The sequence below is a fragment of the Meleagris gallopavo genome, chromosome 5, assembly GCF_000146605.3.
Source record: "Meleagris gallopavo isolate NT-WF06-2002-E0010 breed Aviagen turkey brand Nicholas breeding stock chromosome 5, Turkey_5.1, whole genome shotgun sequence".
NCBI lineage: Eukaryota > Metazoa > Chordata > Aves > Galliformes > Phasianidae > Meleagris > Meleagris gallopavo.
In genome coordinates this window covers 21,354,741-21,376,724 of record NC_015015.2, presented here as the reverse complement: position 1 = coordinate 21,376,724, position 21,984 = coordinate 21,354,741, and the positions used below count along the sequence as shown (strand labels likewise).

The 21,984-nt window shown below is 43.0% G+C and overlaps 2 protein-coding genes across 4 annotated transcripts in view; one reads left to right on the top strand and one right to left on the bottom strand.

Moving 5' to 3' along the window:
- The window catches only part of INO80 (INO80 complex ATPase subunit), a 64,347-nt gene extending 50,174 nt beyond the window's left edge, over positions 1-14,173 (top strand). For all 3 annotated transcript variants that reach the window (XM_010711327.3, XM_010711328.3, XM_010711326.3), the window contains 8 exons: positions 2,199-2,271; positions 3,544-3,702; positions 4,644-4,746; positions 5,300-5,388; positions 6,243-6,398; positions 7,437-7,596; positions 8,392-8,607; positions 9,238-14,173. In XM_010711327.3, the coding sequence (XP_010709629.1) occupies positions 2,199-2,271; positions 3,544-3,702; positions 4,644-4,746; positions 5,300-5,388; positions 6,243-6,398; positions 7,437-7,596; positions 8,392-8,607; positions 9,238-9,455 (1,174 nt within the window). In that variant the 3' untranslated portion in view covers positions 9,456-14,173. The remainder of the gene's footprint in view (positions 1-2,198; positions 2,272-3,543; positions 3,703-4,643; positions 4,747-5,299; positions 5,389-6,242; positions 6,399-7,436; positions 7,597-8,391; positions 8,608-9,237) is intronic.
- Positions 14,174-20,026: 5,853 nt separating this feature from the next.
- On the bottom strand, positions 20,027-21,982 carry CHAC1 (ChaC glutathione specific gamma-glutamylcyclotransferase 1; the record flags this gene model as incomplete). Its single annotated transcript, XM_010711414.1, has 3 exons — positions 20,027-21,724; positions 21,809-21,844; positions 21,935-21,982. Coding segments are annotated over 3 exons (570 nt in total), but the record flags the coding sequence as incomplete, so codon positions are not given.
- Positions 21,983-21,984: the final 2 nt, after the last annotated feature.

The following is a 21,984-nucleotide window of genomic DNA, read 5'->3' as shown; positions in this document are numbered from 1 at the left end:
TAACAGTCCCAAGGTATCACAGCCGAAGGTAGGGGGAGCTCCTCAGAGCAATAGAACTTGAAAAGCATATGTGCCAATGTCTGAGGTGGAAGAACTGTGGAGTGCTTTTCTCCCTGTTCTGTGCTGGCTGTGATGTCCTCCTGGAATCCTGACACTTCTTCCTGTAAGGTCCTTCAACCAAAGAAGTCAAGAAAATTGTTTTTATTAATAAAAAGAAATTTGTTTTTATTAATGAATAGAACAACTAAAGAAAAATAATCATTTTGACAGGAAATCCCTTTGAGATACAGGTCAGCCAGTATAAACAAGAGTTCCTATTAAAATGTTATTTGAGTTCCTCTTATACATGATTTACTTATGAGAATGTTTTCAGGAAAAAAAGCCTGACTGAGACTAAACTATCCTGCAGGATGTCCTAGCAGGGTGCTGAAAATACGTAACCATAATTCGTTCCTGTAGCCTGTGGCACTGTCCTCTTTCTTTCCTTTCCATATGTCATTTCCAGAAGCATTTCAAAGCTGGATGTTCAGGTCAATGTCTGTATGCACGTTCCACTATTGTTGGAAGAGTGAAAAGACTTCCTGGCCAAGGATTAGCTAGATTGTAAATAGGCACCTACTGGCTTCTTTGACTTGGATACCTGGCAGATAAAGTCTAGAGTTGGTTAGCTTGGCTTTAATTCCTCTCAGCTGCCTGCAGCTCAAGATGGAGTTTTTATACTCTTAGATTTCAGGCTGTCAATAGCCTTCTGTTTCTGATTTTAGAGTTCTTGGTTTGATTGTTTATTTATTTAATTCATTCTTTAAATAATTGTTTTGGCTGTCTGTTGGCATGCAGTGGCATACAATACCTCTACTTGCTCCAGCAAGGGCTAGAAATGCACTTTAGAGGACTCAGGGACAGACTGCCTATTCAAGAAGCTGTCCCATTCAGCAAGAGCTTCTGGTTCTTTACTAATGTTGCATGCATCAGTGTATGGACATTGTGGTACTGAAAGGATGTGGCATTGCACAGTGTCTTCTCTTAAGCACTTCTCTTGCTGTGCCCTGTCAAAGGATGTCAGCCTCTTTGAGGTCCTCTTTACTTTGCTTTGTGCCAACCTGTGCACAGACGGACACAGTGTTAAACACAATTACACACTGCTGGCCCCGTACCAGTGGCACTAGTGAGGTTCACACCTTTAAAAGAAATCCTGATTTCACTGTTACCTCTCAGGTTTTTGTCAGTACTTGGTTGTCCTGCATATCGGCCTGTTTCCTTCATTTTGTATTTTTGTTAGAAATACCACAGAATTTCAAAATCCATGTTCTCTTTGACTCCTCAGATTGCAGCTAGGACTTAATGCACTTTTACAGGTACCTGCCTTAGTTATATAAAGGATTCTTAGCTTGAGAGGATTATTCCAAGTAGGTATTGGGATGCTTCGTGTCTTCTTTAGTAGTCAGCATTCCTAAATCTTGTACTAGCAAGTGTCACCACTGGGGCTAGTGTGACTGTATGTTTGGGGGGGGGAGATCTCTAGTGGGGTGTTCAGAGATGCCTTTCCTAAACTGTGTCATGAAATCAATTTATTATCATTTTACTCGTAAGAAAGCTGGACAAAAGAGAACAAAACTTGTAATATAAATCAGCAGCACAGTTAGGACTAGAGTTGATTCTTCAACTGAAGGACATCTGTTTCTGCTGATAGACCCTTGTCTTTTCATAATGTACCTATTTGCCACTATTTTTTTATAGAAGTTTATTCTTTTTTTTTTTCCTCCAGGAGCTGTTTGTTCTCTTCAAAGCATTGAAATTAGAACAAAAATTGCATTTAGACAGTTTAGAGATTTTTCTTTATCAATTGAGCAGTGTTTGTGCAAGTTTATTTTTTTTTAACATTGATCAGTTCTGTGAAACAATAAATTACTCTTTGTCTGTGTCAAATCTTAATTTCCAATGTGGTCAAGATAAACAAGCTATGATTTGTTTTGATAAGAGATAAGCTGCTTTTGCAAGCTGAATGTTTGCCTGTTCCAGCAGTCTTGATTTTTATATTAACTTTTCGTATTTCTCTAACTCACGAGCAGCATGAAACATTCTGAATTGTTCAAATAACAAAAATAGCCCTGATGACTTGGGTAAAAAAAACTTAATTCCGTGGTTACTTCTTGCTCAGCATGCACAAAATAAGTTTTTTTTAACTTTTTCCTCTCCAGGAATGATATTTTTGTGTTCCTGTTAAGCACAAGAGCTGGAGGCCTGGGCATTAACCTTACCGCTGCAGATACGGTAGGTGAAGTATCGTAAAGTAATACAGAACAAAATGAATAAGCTTACTGATTTTTAGCTTCCAGTTCTCATATCCCTCCAACCACCATTTTTCCCAGGCTGCTTATTTCATGTCTCCTAGCCTCACTATTTATCTAGGAAAATTGGTGTTGCTGTGCAGAAGCTGGAACTCTTATACCCATGCTGATCAATATTATTTTAATACTGCCATTTGCATCAGTTGCCTTACTTACTTTGCTTGTATTTGTAATGCAGTGTTATCTTATTGATAAAATTGTAGAATATTGGGCACCTGGTTTACAGTTTTTGGTTGCCATTAGATATACTGATGTATGTGGCGAGAAGGAATGTAAGACAGTGTAGAAAGGAGTTGGATGGCTGGGCTGACTGCAGGTGCAAATACCATTTTCATACATTTCTTCTGTGGCTACTTGCTCTAAAGGTTCAGCTGCAAAGGAATCTGTAGCACTGGTAACAGTCATCCTGAAAATCAGAAATCAGAAGAAAGCTATCTGTGGGATTTTCAGGGTTGAAAGTTCTCTCCATTGAAGTTGCTTCAACAGAGGAAATAAACAGACGGAAATGCTAGCATGTTCATGCAGGCTCCTTGCATGAGCGTTCTTAGTTTTGTGTTTGTGTAGCTTTCTGAATACTTTGCAAGCTAAGATTTATTTTCATATTTGTGTTTATGTTTACAGGGCATAAATTGCAGTTACAGAATGATAGGGTAAAACAAATTTGGTATTTCTGTATTTCATAGTAAAAATACTGGAGTTAGACAAAACTAGGCTTTCTTCAGGTCTGAAAAAAAATTGTGTAGTATTTTGTGAAAAATCCTTATTTGATGGGCTTTTTCTTCTTAAGTAAAATTTTAAAATGGCTTTGTGATGTAGTTGGTTATAGGCTGATTGAATGACGGTGACTTAATAAGGTGATAAAAAAGTTTTATCATTGAAGAAAATATTTAAGTTGTAGTACAATAACATATTGTATTATGTTTCAACAAAAAGTTGAAACATTGACAGTGTGGATTTGTTTGAATGCATTTGAAATACATTGAAAAAGATTTTAAAGGACTGGCCAAAGCTGCGTGAACGCAGCCTGCAGTGGGCTGGTGATTCTCAGAGGCATATAGTGGAACTTTTTTTTTTTTTTTTTTGGTGTGTTGTTTTTTTCTTAATCTCCAGAGTTACATCTTTAGAGTACTTAATCTCCAAGTACTCTAAATATGTGGTTTTATTTAATTCATCTTGTTCTGGCATTCTTTTACAGGTAATTTTCTATGACAGTGATTGGAACCCAACAGTAGACCAGCAAGCCATGGACCGGGCACATAGGTTGGGACAAACCAAACAAGTCACTGTGTACAGATTGATATGTAAAGGCACCATTGAGGAGCGCATCTTACAAAGAGCTAAGGAAAAGAGTGAGGTAGGAATAAGAAATTACCTGGAATAAGAAGATACAGTACAGAAACGGTATCAGAAAATATGTATCACATGAGGAAAGAAATATAAAAATATCTGCAGGGAAACAAATCTGTGTCCCTAGCCACAGCATCATTACAGCTGCATTATATAAGCTTGGAAGAAGCTAATTATTTTCACCATGACTTCATGGAAATTATTTCTTATGATACAGTGAAACTACTCAGGCCTCTGAATCTTTGCTGTGTCAGGGCTATACCTATTCCTCTAATGTTACCATGTTATACCACATCTGTTTTAGATTTTTTTTTTTAAAACAAATTTGGAAATTAACCAAGGGACAGTTACTGAGGTGTGTGGTTTGCCAGAAGAGCTCAGTGTCATTGCAGCATCAAGCAGTAAATGTATTAGAAACTTTAAACCTCATTATACTTTACTGGCAAGAAAAAATTACTCACAATCACTTTTTTTGTTAGCAGTAGCTATACTGTATGAAAGGCCTAAATGTTGTGTATGCTCAGGATTTCTTCTAGCTTTTTTTCTTAATTATATGCTGATCATAACACTGCAGCAACTGAAGCATCTCCAGCTGAATGCATTCGCATTTCTCTTGTTCAGTCCTATCCATTTTGTTGTAGTTATACTGCACTTACCACCTGACATCAACCTGAAAGTGCAGTCTTTTTTGCTGGCAATCTGAACCATCAAAATTGACTTACACAAAAGCTCTTTTGCTGAGTTGTGCCTCTTAATGCTTTTCAGTAGAGTTGAGGTAATAAGAGGTGGAATTAATTACTTAAGCTGAGACACTGACTGAAGTTAAAATCAATTTAACTTTACACGCTTGCACTTGCCTTTTTTTTTTTTTTTTTTCCCTGGCTTTCAATGAAGAGTATGACAATATTTCCTGGCTTTTTTGCGTAATTTCTTCTCTCTTTCCCCTAGATCCAACGAATGGTTATTTCAGGTGGCAATTTCAAACCTGACACTTTGAAGCCAAAAGAGGTGGTCAGTCTTCTACTAGACGATGAAGAACTAGAAAAGAAATGTACGTGAAATTCATGTTATAGCATTTTCTCCATCTTGCTCTTCATTAGCCTATGAAATCTGTGTTTTTATCTCTACAAACGCATGTATTTCTCACAATCTTTCCTGGCCTATTTTGTATTAACACTCTTGTTAGTACAAGCTGGTTTTATGTCACTGCTGAGCTGAGGGGTGAGGTTGTGCAAGAGAGATATGATGATGAAAGTTTTTATTGGCATTCATTCAGGATCATTAGGTTGTTCCTAAAAACAAAGCTTTGGCAAGAATTATGCAGGTCATGACAAGGAAAGTATTAAAAAGAGTACTGCATTTCATTGTAGTTTTGAAGCTGTACTAGAGGTACACGTTTGAAAGAAGATTTTTGCTTTAACTGTAAGGTTTCTTAGTAATTTGAACACAGAATTTTAATGTAATAGTTATCGTTTTTGTTGATCAGTATGCTTTACTGTAGGTGACTTTTCATCAGAGTTGTGTAAGAATTAGAGCTTATAAGATTCAAAAAAGGATATGAATTATCTTTTCAGTGGTGACAACTTGTATTTCTTTTCTGACAGTGCGTCAGCGTCAAGAAGAGAAGCGACAGCAAGAAGAAACAAATCGTGTGAAGGAACGTAAACGTAAAAGGGAAAAATATGCTGAAAAGGTATCTTGATGAAGGAAAGGTTTTTTAAGTCAGTGGCAGAGAGCCTGAAAGACTTCAGGCACACTATTATGTGGCATAGAAGTATTTTATGCAGTGTCTGTCTAATAAGTAGAGACTTCCCTTCACCACTGAACATCAGTCTGGTACTTTCTTAATCAGAATACAGTTGTTACAAAATATGTAATACATAGCTTCCAGTATTTTAATATCATTTGCAACTTGAAAAAAAGGAAGTACTGTGTTTTTTACACAGCACAGATCATTGGCAGCCTGCAGACAATTTGGGGAATCAAGTTGGAAAAAAAAAAAACCCAATTAAATGATCATTTTATAGCATATAAAATGGAGACTTAATTAAAATTTTGTTTTGCAAGGATGAAAATGGAATACAAATGAAGCACCAAATATAGATAAAACCCAAATAGCTATGTGGCTTGCATGGAATGAGGGAATATTAGGTTTTGTTTGTTTGTTTGTTTTTAGAGAATTTAAGAAAATTATTTTATGAATTATTTTATGAAAATTGTTTATGAAAATTCTGTATTTTTGAGAGTAGAAGGTGTTGCATTAATAATTTTGTATTAACGGTAATGAATTTCAAGCTTACTCCAGAAGGCAGTAGAAATCAAAGTAATTCCCTAAGTATAATTCCACGGCATTCCAGCTTTTTTATGAATAAAAAGAGCCTTTAAGGAATCTGTTCTTATGTCCTTCAGAAACTTGTTTTGGATAGCTCTGGACATGGCATTCCTTGAGTTACGATACTACATCGAATGTTGGAATTTTACCTTTCTTATTCCATTTATTCTGTTTTAATTACAATTTTCATTCTTTCTTCTATTTATCTATTTCAGAAGAAGAAGGAGGATGAATTGGACGGGAAGAGAAAGAAAGAGGGCATGAACCTTGTGATCCCGTTCGTTCCCTCAGCTGATAACTCCAACCTGTCTGCTGATGGGGATGACTCCTTTGTTAGTGTAGACTCTGCCATGCCCAGTCCTTTCAGTGAGGTGGGACTTTGCTTCTTTAAACTGTATGCTATTTCAGTTGTGATCTTACACCTTGTAGAGTTCTTGCTTTTCAACTGGAACAGAGTCCAAATATGTAGGTACGTGGGATGTCTTAAGGGTGAGCCATGGAAGAGAAAGTAATTAATTGAACCAGACAGTAAACTACCCATTGTAGTTCTTCTGTATTAACATACCATTATGCCCCCTTTCCTTTGCTCTCTGTCTTTTCTTGGAGCAAGCTAATGCCATAAACCTCTCTTCCTTTCACCCCCTGAAATTACTCCATTTCTGCCTGCGCTCCCACTATCTTCCTGCTTTCCTTTCCGCTTCCTTTGTTGTGTCTGTATTTATAACTGCTTGCCCTCCTTCTATGCCATTACCTTCCATAGCAAGAGCAGTCTTTCTGTTTCTGAGCCAAGCAGTATCCCTAAACTAGCTCCTTATTTCGCTGTCTTTGTAAGTACTCCTCACTAGTCTCATCTGCATCTCATCTCTACTTCCTTCCTTGCTTCTGATTCTGAATTAATGTGTTTTTAATCCGGAATTTAGACTGTAAATTTCCAGTGGTACACATCATGTTTTCCTTCATCTGTTTTTAATAAAGAATTGACAACAATTTTTGGCAACAGATATGTTTTGTTCTATACAATGTTGATTGAGATTCCTATGTTGTATTAATTCTCTTTCTGATAAAGATTTTTCTTGGCACTACTTTTAGGTTAAGAGTCCTTTTGTTTTTTCTCTAGCAGTCTGAGAAAAATGCACAATTGTGCAGCAGCTTTCTTAAATCTTCCTGCTTCTTAACATTTACATTCATCAGTTGAAATTAAGTAACTCTTTTTTTTTTTACTGCTGTTCAGCATGTAAATAGAGGGTGTGGTGTGAGTAGGCAGGATATGTATCATGCTGTTAGAGAAAGTGAGAGAAATCAGAACATATACTATTTAATTACTTGTGACTGTGTGTCTTATTGTGGTTGTTCTCTTCCTTTTCCTAACCTGAGAAGATAATAGTTTTGTTCTTTCTGCTTGTGTTTAGATATCCATCAGCAGTGAATTACACATGGGCTCTATCCCTCCTGATGAGAGCAGCAATGATATGCTTGTGATTGTGGATGATCCAGCTTCTTCAGCACCTCAGTCAAGGGCAACAAACTCTCCTGCTTCCATTACTGGCTCGGTTTCAGACACCATAAATGGTTGGTACTCATGCCTTATTTACTACTAGCACTAGAACTTTACTTTGTATGCCTAGGTGACACATATTCTATAGCTGAACTAAATTCTGTCCATGGTTGGCAAGATTTGCACAAAATAATTTACCTTATCATTGAGAAATAATTTCTGATTTGTTAGGAAATCTGTCATTTTATCGTCTGTCATTCATAACAATTTCCTTTTCCTTTTTTTTTACTACTCTCTTAGGAGTTTTACCCCTCTTTTGATACTATAGTGGGCTCACCTTACCAAATGATGGACAACCACAGAAATATTTAATTCCTAAGCTTTTCCTTGTATTTGCCATAGGCTAATAATCAGTTCTCTATTTCCACGGTGTATTTGAAGCAGCTATGATTTTAAAGTATGGTAAAAGTTTCTAACTATCATAACTTTCTACTCTGAAACAGAGAGCCATGGTTCTTTAATGAGTTTTTGTACAAATAGTGAATGGAAAGATGAAATGTTCCTTCAGTATAAAAAAAAAAAAAAAGCTTTCTCCTGAAGTAGAATTCAGAATCCTCCATCTATATGTGGAGAGGATTTGTAACAATGACAAGGAATTTGAGTTAATAAAATGTAATCGATGAATGTTCAAGTTACATAATTTCTTTTCATGAGATGACAACTTAAATGTCTGTATTAATGTAAATGAACAGTATCAGTTAACAGGAACAGCACTAATGTAGCTAAGAGATAGTTATGAGGCTATGTTCACTTGAGAGCCATCCAACGTACTATAGCGGTTACTGTTCTACCACTCTTTTTTCATTAAGGAGTTGCAGTGCAAGATACACCTCTCACTGGCAGAGGCCAGTCAAGTCGAAACCGCGGTCGTCCTAAAGGAGGGAATGCTGGATCTAAGGGCACTGGGAAAAGCAGAAGCCGGAAATCGATAGCAGGAAGCGCGGCTGCAATGGCAGGTGCCAAAGCAGGGGCGGCAGCAGCCTCTGCAGCGGCGTATGCAGCGTACGGGTACAATGTCTCCAAAGGTACGTGGGGAAAGCGGGGCAGCAGACCAGAGCACAGCCAACCGCCTGAGTTAGGGCGTTGGCTTGTTTACAACCTGTCAAAAAATAGATAAAACGGTTGGATTGCTGGTATTGCTTGTACGGCATATTCTGAGATGCAGGCAGAGTGCAGTGTAATGCCGTGACAGTGTGAGAGGACAGCCATTGTCACCACAGAGGACTTCGAAAGACTAGTCCTGCAGAAATTTCATCTGCCATTCGAATTATCTCATACCAAATACTTCTCTTTCGTTTTTAATTTTGGCACCCAGACAAATGAAATAGTGTTCTTTATCCCATGGGTTTATCTGTTGCTTTTCTGTATTGCTGTCATGTTCAATTTACAGCATTAAGTTCCAAAATGTTCTAAATGGATTTGTGGTGGAGCTTCAGCTTTTACATTGGGTTACCCAGTTGACCCTGGGTATAAATGCAAGATGTGTATGTTAAGGCCATCCCTCTTAATCAAAATCTCAAAAATCGTGAATATGAATATCTTAGGTCAAAGTGTTAGTGTATTGTTGCCATTTATTTTTGTTGTTGTTGCTGAAGTCCGACGTACACTTGGTATGATGTGCTCACAAGGAATTTGATTTTCTTTTCTGTTGCTAGGCATGTCTTCAAGTAGCCCTCTACAAACAGCAATTATTCGGCCTTCTGGACTGGCAGATTTTGGACCTTCAAGCGCCTCTTCTCCTTTGAGTTCGCCTTTGAGCAAAGGAAACAGTGTTTGTGGCACCCCCAAAAGCTTAAACCTGACCAGCAGTCTTGTATCAGAAACTGCCATTCGGAAGCAAAGCAAAGGTGCCCACACCTCAGGTGCTCGGTAGTAATTTTGAACCCCCAAAGCTTGTCTAAACTGTGTTGGCTATTGGAGAAGACCACCCTGCAAGCTGAAGGCATGCAAATGAATGCCTTGTTGCTGTCATGCACCTGTGTGAAAAGAAAATCAAAGCACAATAGGAATGGGTGGTTTATGTGAGCACTTTGATTACGTGTATCCCAAAAAATTATCTTTGCAGACACTGCAAGAAGGATGGAAAGGGGGTCTGGAGTGTCTGAGAGAGTGTCAGATGTGGTTTTATGATGTGTATCTGACAGAGATTCCTGAGAAAGCATCCAGGTACTCCATGCAAAATCCCGAAGCTGTGTGTACTTGAAGTCACACCAGTGTATTTTCTCTCTTGTAGCTTGAGGTGGAACTCAGCTTTAGTTTTATTTCATGAAATCGGTATCTGAATGCCAGAGTCAGAAGACATTTCTGTACTGGGAGCTGGTTGGTGTACGTGCAGGGGCTAACTAGGGGCCTAGCTGAGGACATGGTGTGATCAAAAAAATCTTGTATTCTTCTAGTGTGGACCTCTGGTTGTTTTTTTTGTTTGTTTATTTTTATTTTCTTGAAGGTTTGAAATGCAAAGGAAGGTATCTCAGGGGGCTTCTGGGGAGCGGACTCTTGTCAGCACAGTTTGTCAAGAATAGGGTAAGAGCTCTGACAGGTCTAGTGGGAGCAGCAGCACTGCCTCTGTTTTGTACAGTGGAAGAAGCCACAAGCCAGTGGTTTGGTTTGTGTTTCAGAGTTCTTACCAGGGTGAGCATTCACTGTACTTAGAATGATTTTTCTCATCTTTGAGGTGTGCTGAGCTCATAAAGGCTCAGGAATGCAATCAGGCTCTACTTGTACAGATCTCAAGAAGAGGGAAAGCTGCAGTGCCGAGGAAGAGTTTGCCGCTGTTCCTCTCACTGTGCCATAGCAGAGCATAGTTCTGCAGCTAGCAGCTCTGCGAGCGGAACAATGAAAAACAGCACTGAGAAAGAGAACTGTGCCATTCACCTTTCCAGCCAAATCCTGGGAAGAAAATTTGTCTCGTATCCCAGCCATCCATTGATTGTTCTTCCGGTGTGTTTTCCCTTCATCTTTGTGGTCATCAGACGTAGTAGCTTGGTTGAGTTCCCTACCACGTGCAGGTACTGGTAGCCATCTCCCATAGGCTGATAGAGAGCAGGGCTGCCAGTGCCCGTCTGTGTTCTCATTCTCCTATTGCTCCTTCTCCTTCCTCAATGCACAGACCCCTTTGTAGGCCCATGCTTTGCTGTAAGCATTGTCTGCATTGCACTGAGATTTAGGTGTGGGGCAGTTCTTCTGTCTGACACATTGAATTAAAAGGCTGTTCTGCCAGGGCACTTTCAATCCATCAAGAGAGAAGCAAGCTATGAATTGCAGGTCTGGGCTGTGACAGCAGAAGATGACTTATTATTATTTTTTTTTCCAACCCCAAATCCTTTGCCTGGCGTCCTACAGTGTGGAGCAAGTGCTTCCTGTTGGCTCTGCCTCTAATTTGCACACCTGAAAATAGCAGAACTGAGCTTAGTTAGATTGATTTTTAAACAGATTTGCAGGGGATAATTGAGGGAGAGATTGTGTTTAATTAACTCATCGAAGATTTCTCCCTTCCCCTTGTATTCACATGTATATATGATAGTTAGAGGGAATCAGACAAATGCCAAGCCTTTTTTTCTCTTTGAATGTGCTGTCTATTTTTATAACTGAACTTGTACATATGTATAAAGAGAGACACACCTTTCTTTTACTAACTGGAGAAGAAAATCTTAAATAAAATGGAGTGAGATAATTTTATGTAAATCAGCGTCTTTGTGGTTTTTATGCTTAAAACTAAATGAATGAGAGGGTTAGGAAAGAGAGCATGGAGGGTGCACGTCTGCAAGTGCACCTGGGGGCATGCTGCTCAGTGTAATGCTCTGGTGTGTTTACATTCCTCCGAGTGTCACATTCTGTAACCTTTTTCAGTTACAACTGTGCGCGTTATCCCGTGTCTGTATACACCGGTTATGTGGTAAGCTGCTTTGGAGCAGGTATGCAACAGGTCACAGGAAAACAGAAGCAGTTGTAATTGCATAATGGTATCTGAGTTACGATGGGTGAATTTAACACGGTTGATTGTTTTGGGACGTCATTCTCTACAGATTTTTCTTTTAAAAGCAGAATTCCCTTTTTTTCAGTGAGAAGTGAAATGACTTGCGTTGCAACTTTGATTTTTGCACTGCAAGATAATGGTGTTAATTTCAAGTAATCCAAAGTGAAGAGAAAAATACATTTGTGACTTGAAAAGACTGCGAAAAATGTATGCTGTTGTGTGTGTGCTTTTGGAACATTGAAGTATTGATACTGTGAAAACTGACAATAGCATATTAAAAATGCGTTTAATCTTCAGACGAAATATAGGATGGTATCACAAGTTTTGGCAGAAGTAGCAGCAGCCTGGCTGGTTGCAGACCAGCAAATTCAGGAAGACCAAACATAGCAGTAAAGGAACTTCTAGATCAGATCCAGTTCAAAATATGTGAAAAATTTAAACAGATGAATTATTTGTATTATATGTCATAGAAGAGCTGGAATTCTGAGATATTGATCAAGGAATTAGAAGGAGTTAATGTCAAGGCTGTTCTATTCATTGATTTGGTTTCGGGAATTAAGTAGTGCTACATAGACAAAGACTGGGAAACTTTTTAAGGAGATGAGGGAAGTTTTGTGGTCTGCACTGGGGAAAAGAACTGTTCCTAAAATGGATGTGCATATTGCAGTTTTGTTCTTTGAGGTTTCAGTCTGAGCATCTTTTCACTCTGTGCATTGTGCGCTTGTTTTGTGGATTAATGGCAAGGAATGTCCCTTTCCTCTAAGGGAGTGAGGTATTTACTGCTGGCAGAAACAGAATATTGAATTAATGGAGTGTGGTCGAAGTGGTGAAATGGTGAAATAGATGTCAGCGTGCTTTATGGGAAGTTGGGCATGCTGTGTATTCCTCTTATTATTTCGTGGTAGCGTTGATATCTTCACTCAGCAGTTAGTGCAAAACTATTACATGCAGTTCCCTGAATATTACTCCAAGCCATTTTCTCATTCTGTTGTCCCCTTTTAGTCAGCTGCTACATCTTATTTTGCAAAGAGCTAAACACATTGCTGGGAAAGAATTTTCATCTAGAACTGCCTCAGTTCTTATCTTCACTGTACTAATATCACAGTGACCAAATGTAATATTATTTATGTGCCTTTTCCCTTTTCTGTTGCATGATTTTCCCACCACAGTGTCTCTGCTCTTTGCTGTCTCATGTTCTGTTTGTGGAATGCCATCTGTCTGCCTAGGGCTATGGTTTGCTTTATTGCCATTTTCCTGAAGTATTTCCCTTAGCAGCATTTCTCAGGGGAAAAGGCGCATCAAACTCAGTGGGAAAAGCTCTGTGCTGGAGGAGTAGGAATCTTGCTTTGATTGTAGCACAGCTGAGTTGTGGTTGGGAGGAGGAAGAGCCCAACTGATAGAATCTTTTGGGGCAGGATGTGGATCTGGCACTGTGGGAAATGCTGCCTTATGAGTGCAGTGCTGCAGTCCTGATGTGCTTCTGAATGCAAGGTGAGCTGCTCTGCTTCTGATCCCAGATGTGTTTACAGCTCTTCCTCCTCTCGCTTCTGCCTCTTTCCTTTTGATTGACTGTTCAGTCTGAAACACATGCTGTAACTCTGAAGGAGCCTTGTAGGCATGTCTTGTTCTCACCTTCCTGCTCAACAAGAGGTGATTGTGCACTTCATGTTGTCCTCTTGGAACTTCTGTGCAAGTAGCTGGGAAGCACTTGAAAGCTGTCTGCCCAAAGAGATGCTACTTGGATGTTAAGTGTAACCGAGACAAATATGCTGAAATAAAGCATCATGTGCCCCTAGGCATAAACACTCTCTGAACTGTGAAGGGTTTATTTTTCATTTGCAGCATGCACCAGGTGTGTAGTGGTAAGTAAGAGGGGAAGGGGCAATTCATTTCTTTTAGGAGCGCCATTGTTAGGGTGATACAGATGGCCTGAGCTCTCAGATCCAGCCAGCAGATCTGCACTGTAAATAGCTGTCTTTCTTGTAGCGTTCAGATTACCATTCTGAAAAGCCTACCCCAAATGCCTTACAGAATGGAGAAATGCGTGTTAAGATGAGCTGGATTTCTTCCAGCTCTGTTATCCTTTTAACTCCCACCTCTTCCCTCAGGAAGGTGAATTTACCACAAGGCTGATGGCTCTCCCATATGTTTTGTACCAAACTATTCACACAATGCTCTTCCAGTGGCATATGAAGGTATTCATCTGCAGCCCAGGCATGAGGAAGTGTTTCATTGCTCAGGTATGAAATGGCAGCTCCTTCCTTCCTTAACTGATGAGCATCACTGATAGAATGAGGTAGGGGAGGAAGAGATTGAAACCACTTCCATGGCTTCTTGAGTTTTCCCAGAGGCTGTTTCTTCCTTCTTCCAGTGTCAGAGTTAAAACCTCCCCTCTGTACTGCAGCACACGAGCAGAGAGGTGTGATGTGGCACAGGGTCCCTTGTCATAACTGATATTTGTCAAGTGCCTGTTTTTTCCTCCTTGCTCCTTAGCATTACCTAACTGTTCTCAAGACCAATGGGCTGTCTTTGGGATTTCTGGCCACAGCAGAACTTTTATTGTTAAACAAACAATCCTCAGCCTTGCATCACAAGGTTGTGGGAATAGTGAGGGGGAAAAAAAAAAAGCTAAGCATGCACGGTGTGCAAGCATTGTAACACTGAATAAACCTTCACCAACATTAACAACAAACAAACAAACCAAAAAAAGCCTGTAATTGCTGCTCTGTGATGAGAAGAGCCTGTTTGGGAATTTCCTGCTGTTTTGGACTGTCACAGAACTGACATAGACTTTCCTCTAGGAAGGAATAAATCACAGGCAGGAGCCTGCTCTGCAAGGTGAAATGTCTGTTCAGGTTTGTTTTATTTTTATTTTTATTTTTACTGTTTTCTCTGTTGTATAATTCAAACAGAAATTCTTGTGTTCTTGTGTGTTGGCTCATAAAGTTGTGACTTCATTGAAGAGGTCGTCTTTGGTAGTCCTTACATCATTCTCTTTGTTGTTCATAGTTTGGAAGAAGTCACTCTGTCTGCTCTTAGTCATAATTTTAATGTGATACATGTACTGGTTAACATGGAAAAAATAACTGCTAATTGTTTAGTAATTTGTCACGCAGCTCAATTCCTCTTATCTACATTGAAAAGTTATTAACATGAAGCTGAATCTATGAAGTGAAGTAGGTTTCTAAACACAGTGGTGATTTGGGACTGGAAGCCACAATGGGCTGTAACAACCCCGAGTGATTGGTGTGTTTTGAAACATACCATTGGGAGCTTTGCTGAAGGAGATTGGCTTCTCTGGCTTTGACAGTTTGCTGTTGCCATATGCAATCAGAGGTATGTATTGTGTAATGAGTGTAATTTGGTTACAGTGCAGTTTGCTGTCCTCAGCTATGTATCTTCGTGTCTGTCTGAAATCGAGTTATTTGATGCTAAGAGTGAGTGTTGGGTCAGTAGAGTATTTGCAGACAGATTAGAGAGCCCAGCTCTCCCTTGCAGTGATATAATTGATAGCAAATGAGAGACATAATGTTGTTTAAATTCTTAATTTAAAACAGAGCCTATGTCTGAGATGTTACAGAAATAAACACAGGAGAGGTTTGGAACTGCTGGCAACTGTGAGCTGAAAAGCCTGGGGGGCTGCAGCAAATCTGGATGCTGTGTTCCGAATAAACGCACGCATACATCACACAATATACACCTAAATGTTTCTCAGCCAAACTTCTAGATGGCAAATAAAGATTATGCAAACTTTGGTAGGTGAAGTTTTAAAGAACAATGAATTACTGAACTTGCAAAGCCTTGGATTCTAATTGGACAAACATAAGGGTATCCATGAAAACTTCTGATGCCTTTTGCGCGTTTGCATCATGACTGAGTGCCGATTACATCAGCACACATTACTTTTTTCCCACGGGGTTATCTCTGAACACTTGATGTACAGTTCAGATGCTCTGAAGACCATCATCCGATAATGTTTTACACTGTGTGAAGTCAGTGGATGCTTTTGAAATTATGTTCTCAATGTCTCCATTCTCTGTCTGTAAAATACAAGTAATGCCTCTTCACAAAGGTGATGTGAGGCTGACTTAAAGTTCACAAAGGTCTTTGTTGGTTTTCCAGAGAAAAAAGAAAATGGAGGATGGTCTCTGTTGTTTGGAGCAAGGTGTGTGTAAATAAACACAGGGCCATATGGGAGAAAAAGGAATGGGCTGCTGCCTGTGTGTGAGCTTCCTTCTATCAAGTGAAACAAGGCAAGATTCCTCTGGAAGAAAAGTAGTAGATTTGTACTCTGAATGAGGCCAGACCCACAGTTACTTCTCAGTGCAGACCTCACGGGTCCTCAAATTATAGGATGTGCTTCCAGGAATAGATGTGATATATATGTAGCCTAGAGATGCCAGCGCTGCCAAAATGGAGCGTGCTATGTGGCACCAGGAGATGGGATTTCACCTGGCTCCTGTCTGGGGGTCCGGTGGGAGGGGAAGATAGAAGGCATCTGTCTGGGGCTGGCATTGCTGCTCCTGTCTTTGTGATGGCAAAGAATGCCTCAGAGTACAGCACGTTCTTATAAAGCAGGCCGAAAAAATGAATGCGTATATATAATTTCCAAACCTGCTGGTTGTTTGAAATGTACTTTGGGGTCTGTTGTGTTGCTTGTTTTTTTTTTTGTTGATTTGTTTTTTTGTTTTTAAAGGAAACAAGTACCTCATTGGAAAACTAAAAAGATTCCAGTCCTGGATGCCCATGGGAGCATCCTGAGGACAAAGCCATCAATCCCACTTGTCTGTAACAGTATCTGCCACGTGTCGGCCGTGGTGCTGGGAGGTCACTTCCAGCCGGGCTCTGCCAAAATGTGAGCAGGGCAACAGCATTGTGTGGGGGATTTGGAAATGCGGGTGTCACATCTAGACACAGAGAGAACAAAAGGCTGCTCTTTTGGCTTGTTTTGCAAATGTTTTCAAGTGGCACATGTACTTTATTGCAGTTTCCCCCGAGGCTGTTTGCAGTGGGGCTATTATTGCTGTAAGCAGGCTGGATAGGAGTCTGTAAGGGGGTTCCAGCATCCATCTAGTCGGTGTCAGTTTGTCTGCAGCCTCAGCTCGTGGTGAAGAAGCAGAGCAGGTAGCTGAGGCTGTACCCTGGTGAGTGCTAGTGCCCGTGCTACTTCTGACTGCTCTGGAGCCTCCTGCACATGGAGTTGTTTGGGACAGGGCCTGCCGTGCAACTGTGCAGAACACATGGTGTGTGCGATGTGCTGAGAACATCCATGGGTGCTCTCCGCTGCCCCAACTCCGACGGCGTAGGCCTACATGTCCCCAGCACGTGCCCCAGTGTGTTAGTCATGTTTCTGAAGGACAGCGAGTGAAACCTCCTCTGTGCTAAAGTCATCCTCTGAGTTTTCTTCCTGTGGGCGAAGCAGTAGCGAACTTCTGGGTGCTGCAGTGTCTGTGTGTGGGCAAAGCGGTGTGCAGAGGCTGCTCCTGCTGTGTGAGTGCTGCAGTAAAACCCCCTGGCAGCCTTTCAGGTGCCAGCAGCCAGGCTGATCACTGGCAGCCTTCATTGAGGGTCCATGAAAATGCGTCCCATTAAAAGTGAGATGAGGGACGCAGAAAGTGACATAAACAGGAGGGCCCAAGAGCAGCCTTTGTTTCTGTCCCCAGCGCAGCTCAGCGTGGTCTGGAACAGCATGGTGTCCCCAGCCAGGAAAACAGTCCCTCTGTTCTGAACTTCTCTGACCTTCCTCGTTATTTCAATCTCATTCTCTGGAGTTCAAGGTACTGGCTGTGCTTCAGGAACTCAGGCGTATAAACACTCATCAGCTTGGCTGGCACTGCTGGGAGATGAAAAGGGAGCTGGGGAGGAATAAGGCACATCCAAACAAAAAGTGCACAGGGTTTGTAAACACAGCATGCAGAGCTTTCACAGGGCTGTCCCGAGTGCCCCTGCCCTCCTCTCCTAATGCAGTTTCAATAAACTTTAATACAGCACACAGGTTAGGGAGGCTGTCACTTAAAGCCAAGGTAGGAGGAAGTTCTAGGCTTGCCAAGCGGCCACTGCTTTTGCTGCAAGCACAGTTTTTCCTCAGCCCGAGACCATTCCTTGTCCCCTCTGTTTTTCTGGAGCTGGTGGCATGTTTCTGTCACCCTTATGCTGGGGCCACACTTGTGCCTCCTTGTCCGCCAGCTCTGAGCAGCCCTTTGGATCCCATGCTGCTGAAGCCTTTGCCTCCTGGAATGTGATGGTACCAAAGCTGGAAATCTGACTTGAGGGAATCTTCCATCTCGGCTCTGCTCACTGAGCTGAGTGCAATGCAAACCAATTTCAGGTTCTTTGAAGAACTTTGCAGGCACAGTCTGACTTACAGCTTTAGGCTGTGAGCAGTGCTACCACTCTGACACTGAGCAATGAGGAATGTGTTACTCTAGGAAGCTTTACGGTACACAGTTAAGCACACCTGTGTGTTCTGTGCTGGGCGGTTGAGGCTGGTTTATGCAAAATCACATCCCAACTGGCTAGCAGCCCCTCCTTTCCCCTGCCTCACCATTACTAGGCCAGACAAACACATCCACCCTGTAGAATGCGTGAGGCTCTGCTCAGCCCCTGCTGCAGATGAGAGTGCTGGACAGAGTGCAGCCGCTGCAGCGTCTGTAACAACGCGGGCCGCTCCTCGCTCACCAAGCTGAGGCTGGGACCGACCCATGCTGAGGCCAGGAGCCCCGGTAAGTGCCCTTTGTTTTGGTCTTCTACTTTTCCCCTGCCTGTGAAGCATCTGTTGGTAATTAAGTGCACATTTCAGCCCGCCTCTTGAGCAGCAAGCAGGCACATATGGAGCAACACATGTGCGACGCGCAGCCCGCCTCACCCCCTGCAGCAGCTGCTGAAGCCGGCACGTGCCACCTCCCGCAGCTCGCGTGCTGCCTGCAGGCCCAGCGCCCTCACATGCTGAGGGCACGTGTGGCTGCCCCCTCCCCATGGCTCCCTGATACTCCCCAGAGAGGTGCTGGCTCCGCTTTCTGGATGTCCAGACGTATGTTGTCCTTAAGGAGGCTCAGCCGAGGCATTCCTGTCCGGCACCCAGTGAGGAGTGTTGCTCATTCCCTGCCCCTCCTGGCTTGGGCATTCTAGAGTTCTCTCCTTCAGCCCCATTGAGCACCTGGTGAGGTTACAGCTTGGTGATGCACTACATAAACCACAGTGACCGCATCTGTAATGAAGGTGGATCGTGTAAAGTGTGCTGGTTTTACACTTGGGAAGTATGTGGTGGTGCTTGCAAACACGTTTCTGTTACAACTGGGAAAGCGTCTGCACTGCAAATACTTTGTTTTTCAAGATGAGTGCACTTCCCTGCAAATAAGTTATTGTTTTAACACTTGAATGTTCCAGCTGGTGGCTAGTGGCAAGCCAGAGACACTGATAGCTATGGAAGGAGTGAGATCTGACTGGCTGCCCCACTGAGGTCCACAGCAATTAAGTGCCAGGAAACCACAACTGGAGGTGGGTGTGATGGGGCTCTCTTGGGGCTTTCCCCAAAGGACTAGCTGAACACCAAATTGCCCATCAGCTGTGGTACTGCTTTCTATCACAGGAGAATAACAACTGGACATTTCCCACATGTAAGCATCTCCAGAAGGGCACTGAGTTACTCCAAAGCTGTCTTGAGGTCTTCTGTAGGGAACATGATGCTGCTCACAGTGGTGGCAGCAGCAGCTCATCCAGAAGCCACACTGCTAGCAGGCAGCAGCCCTCGCTCCCTTCAGCAGCACCTGGGAAAGGTGCAGCTGCTCAGCTGAAGTGAGAGCCTCCCCAGAACAGGGAAAGCAGTTTTCTCTGGACTATTACTTGCCTTTAATTAGTGCTAAATTGAGCTGTTTCAATTAGTTTTCACTCTGTAACTCCTGTCTAGAGACAGGTAATGCAGGTATGCACTGTTATCTCACAGGGAGGCAGCTGGTGACAAGAGGAATCAGGCAGCAGGGCAGCTGTCCAGTGCCCCTGCACACACAGCAGCTGTGTACAAGGCAGAAGAGGATGTTTCTCCACCGCAGTCAGCAGAGCCTGCCGCAAGTGGCAACTTCCTGGTAGCGTGTTATTACTTCATGGAAGCAGCCAGACTTAAGGTCAGCTCAAGTAAAAACTCTTGGCATGCCCAGAGAGCTGCATTACCTTACCCGCCCTGAGCAGGCAGCAGGGCTGGCTTACAGGTGGTGTCAGCACAGTGCTCCAGCATGGGCTGGAAGTGGAGAGAATGACTGAACCCACTCCTCTTAAAGTGAAATATTGAAATGGGTGTCTTCTAGGAAATCTGGCTAAGGGAAGCTGCTCAGCATGAAGACTTTCTTGTCTGTAAAGGAACTACAGTAACATTACCAGCTAAGTTTAGAAAACAGACAAAAAAAAAAAGTCAAACATTAAAAATAAGAATCAGTTTGAAGTCACTAACTTAAAAAAAAAAAAGTACAAAGGACTGACTTTGTCAGGTTCTTTTATTACTGGGCACAGCACAGTACCAGTTCATATACATACAAGCCACAGTAATGGAAACATTCCCTATTTTTTATTTTATTTTATTTTTTTTAAAAAAAAGGAACAATGTTTGGGAGGAGTCAAGTATCCTAGAGGTCAGCTCTCAGGAGTTCTTTTGCTAATTGCAGTAGCAGCAGTTTCCTTTCCAAATACTATAGGTTTTCATGCTGTTAATATGTGAAGCTGAGCTGAGAAGCCTGAGCTTGCAGCAGTACCTCTGCTTCTCCTGATAAAGCAGGATCCAGGATTGCATTATGTTCAGTGATGGTTCTTTGCAGTTAAGTACAAATCTACCAAGCACAGTTCTGGGTATGAAGCTGGAACCCTCAGGTTCCTCTCCAAAAGCCCACGTTACCCTAAAGCACCAGCAGGCAATTCAGTACATGGCTGGTTAAAGTGTTGCTGCATCAGACAGCTATCCCACACTTCTACACAGTACCTTACAGCATCAGCTGAGCCTGCAGCAGCACAAGGTCAGTGAAGTCTGGAGCAAAGCTGCTGTCACTGACACAGGCTCAGTGCCTCAGGAAACTGAGCTAAAGCAAGAAGGCACCAGTGCAAAAGTGAGCATGGGCCGCATCCCACAGTGGCACACAAGCAGCTTGACACCTCTCCTAAGGAGACACACAACACAAAATAAATACAACATAAAAGTTTAGAAAAGTAAGTGCATTAGTGTGATCCTTTGCAACACCAGGAAGTAGGACCCACAGAGGCACGTTCACTTTGTATTGCACTGGAGGTGGGACATGGGAGGGAAAAAAAGATCATTTGGCAGAGCTTGCCCAAGCTCTACCACCATGCAACAGCTTTGGCCAGTCTGAGGTAGAACACAAATATACTGCTAAAACCCAGTCAAGTCCTGCTCAACCAGTCTTTGAGGTAAAAGGAAAAAAAAAAGAATAAAAGGAATAAAAGAAGTGCACAGAGGAGCTTCTATCCCCTCCTGAGGAAGCACGCGCTCCAGGTCTCACCCCAAAAATCAAGCCTTAGGGCACAGCTCTAGTCAGATCCCCGCTTCCCACCTGGAAAGCAGCGATGGCTGCAGGTGCTACAGGTAAGGGTGTAACAGGAACCGTGCAGCCTCTTTGCCTCCTCCCTTCCCCCTCCCCATTTCCTTCCGTCCGCTCAGCCCTGTATAGTTCTGTTAGAGCTCAGGCCGTCCCGATTGTTTCGTCCTTCCTACTGGAGCCCTGCAAGAAGTTCTCCCTTTCGACCTTCTGCGGGATGCCGGGCGCTTCCTCCAGGGCTTTCTCCGAGTGGCACAGGCAGGGCAGGAGGGCAATGAGGGCCTCTTCGATGGAGAACAGGTGCTTGTCCTCCACCTGCGGGCAGAAGTAGCGCATGAAGTCCGCCAGCCGCAGGAGATACTCCACGTTGTGGCCCGCACAGCCGCTCGAGACGATGATCTGCGCCGCGATGTCTTCTTCGGACGCCGGGCCGAGGTAGGAGGGATTCTGTGGCGTGGCGATGTAGACGAGGGCCTGGATGGGTTCCCCCGCCTCCTTGTCCTGCGGGTGGAAGCTGACCAGCTTGGTGTCGTAGCCTCCCAGCACGGCTTCACGTACGTTCAGGTACTGCAGCGAGGCGGCGACCTGCTGCTCCCCGCACACCTCGTAGGCGACGCCCCACGTGCACGCCTGCAACGAGAGGACGGGCCGTCACACCCCGGGGACGTCGCACCTGCCCGCGGCCCCCGGCACGGCACCGGCCGCCCTACTCACCCCGCGATCCTCCAGCAGCGTCACCACCCGGCCGGGCTGCGGGGAGAGAGCAAGGAGACGGCGTTACAGCCCCGCTGCCGGCCGCCCGCCCGTCCCGCGGCGCCCCGCTTCCCGCTCCGCGCTTACCGCTCGCTCGCTGCCGCGATGGAAGGTGTCCCCCTGCCAGAAGCGCCGGC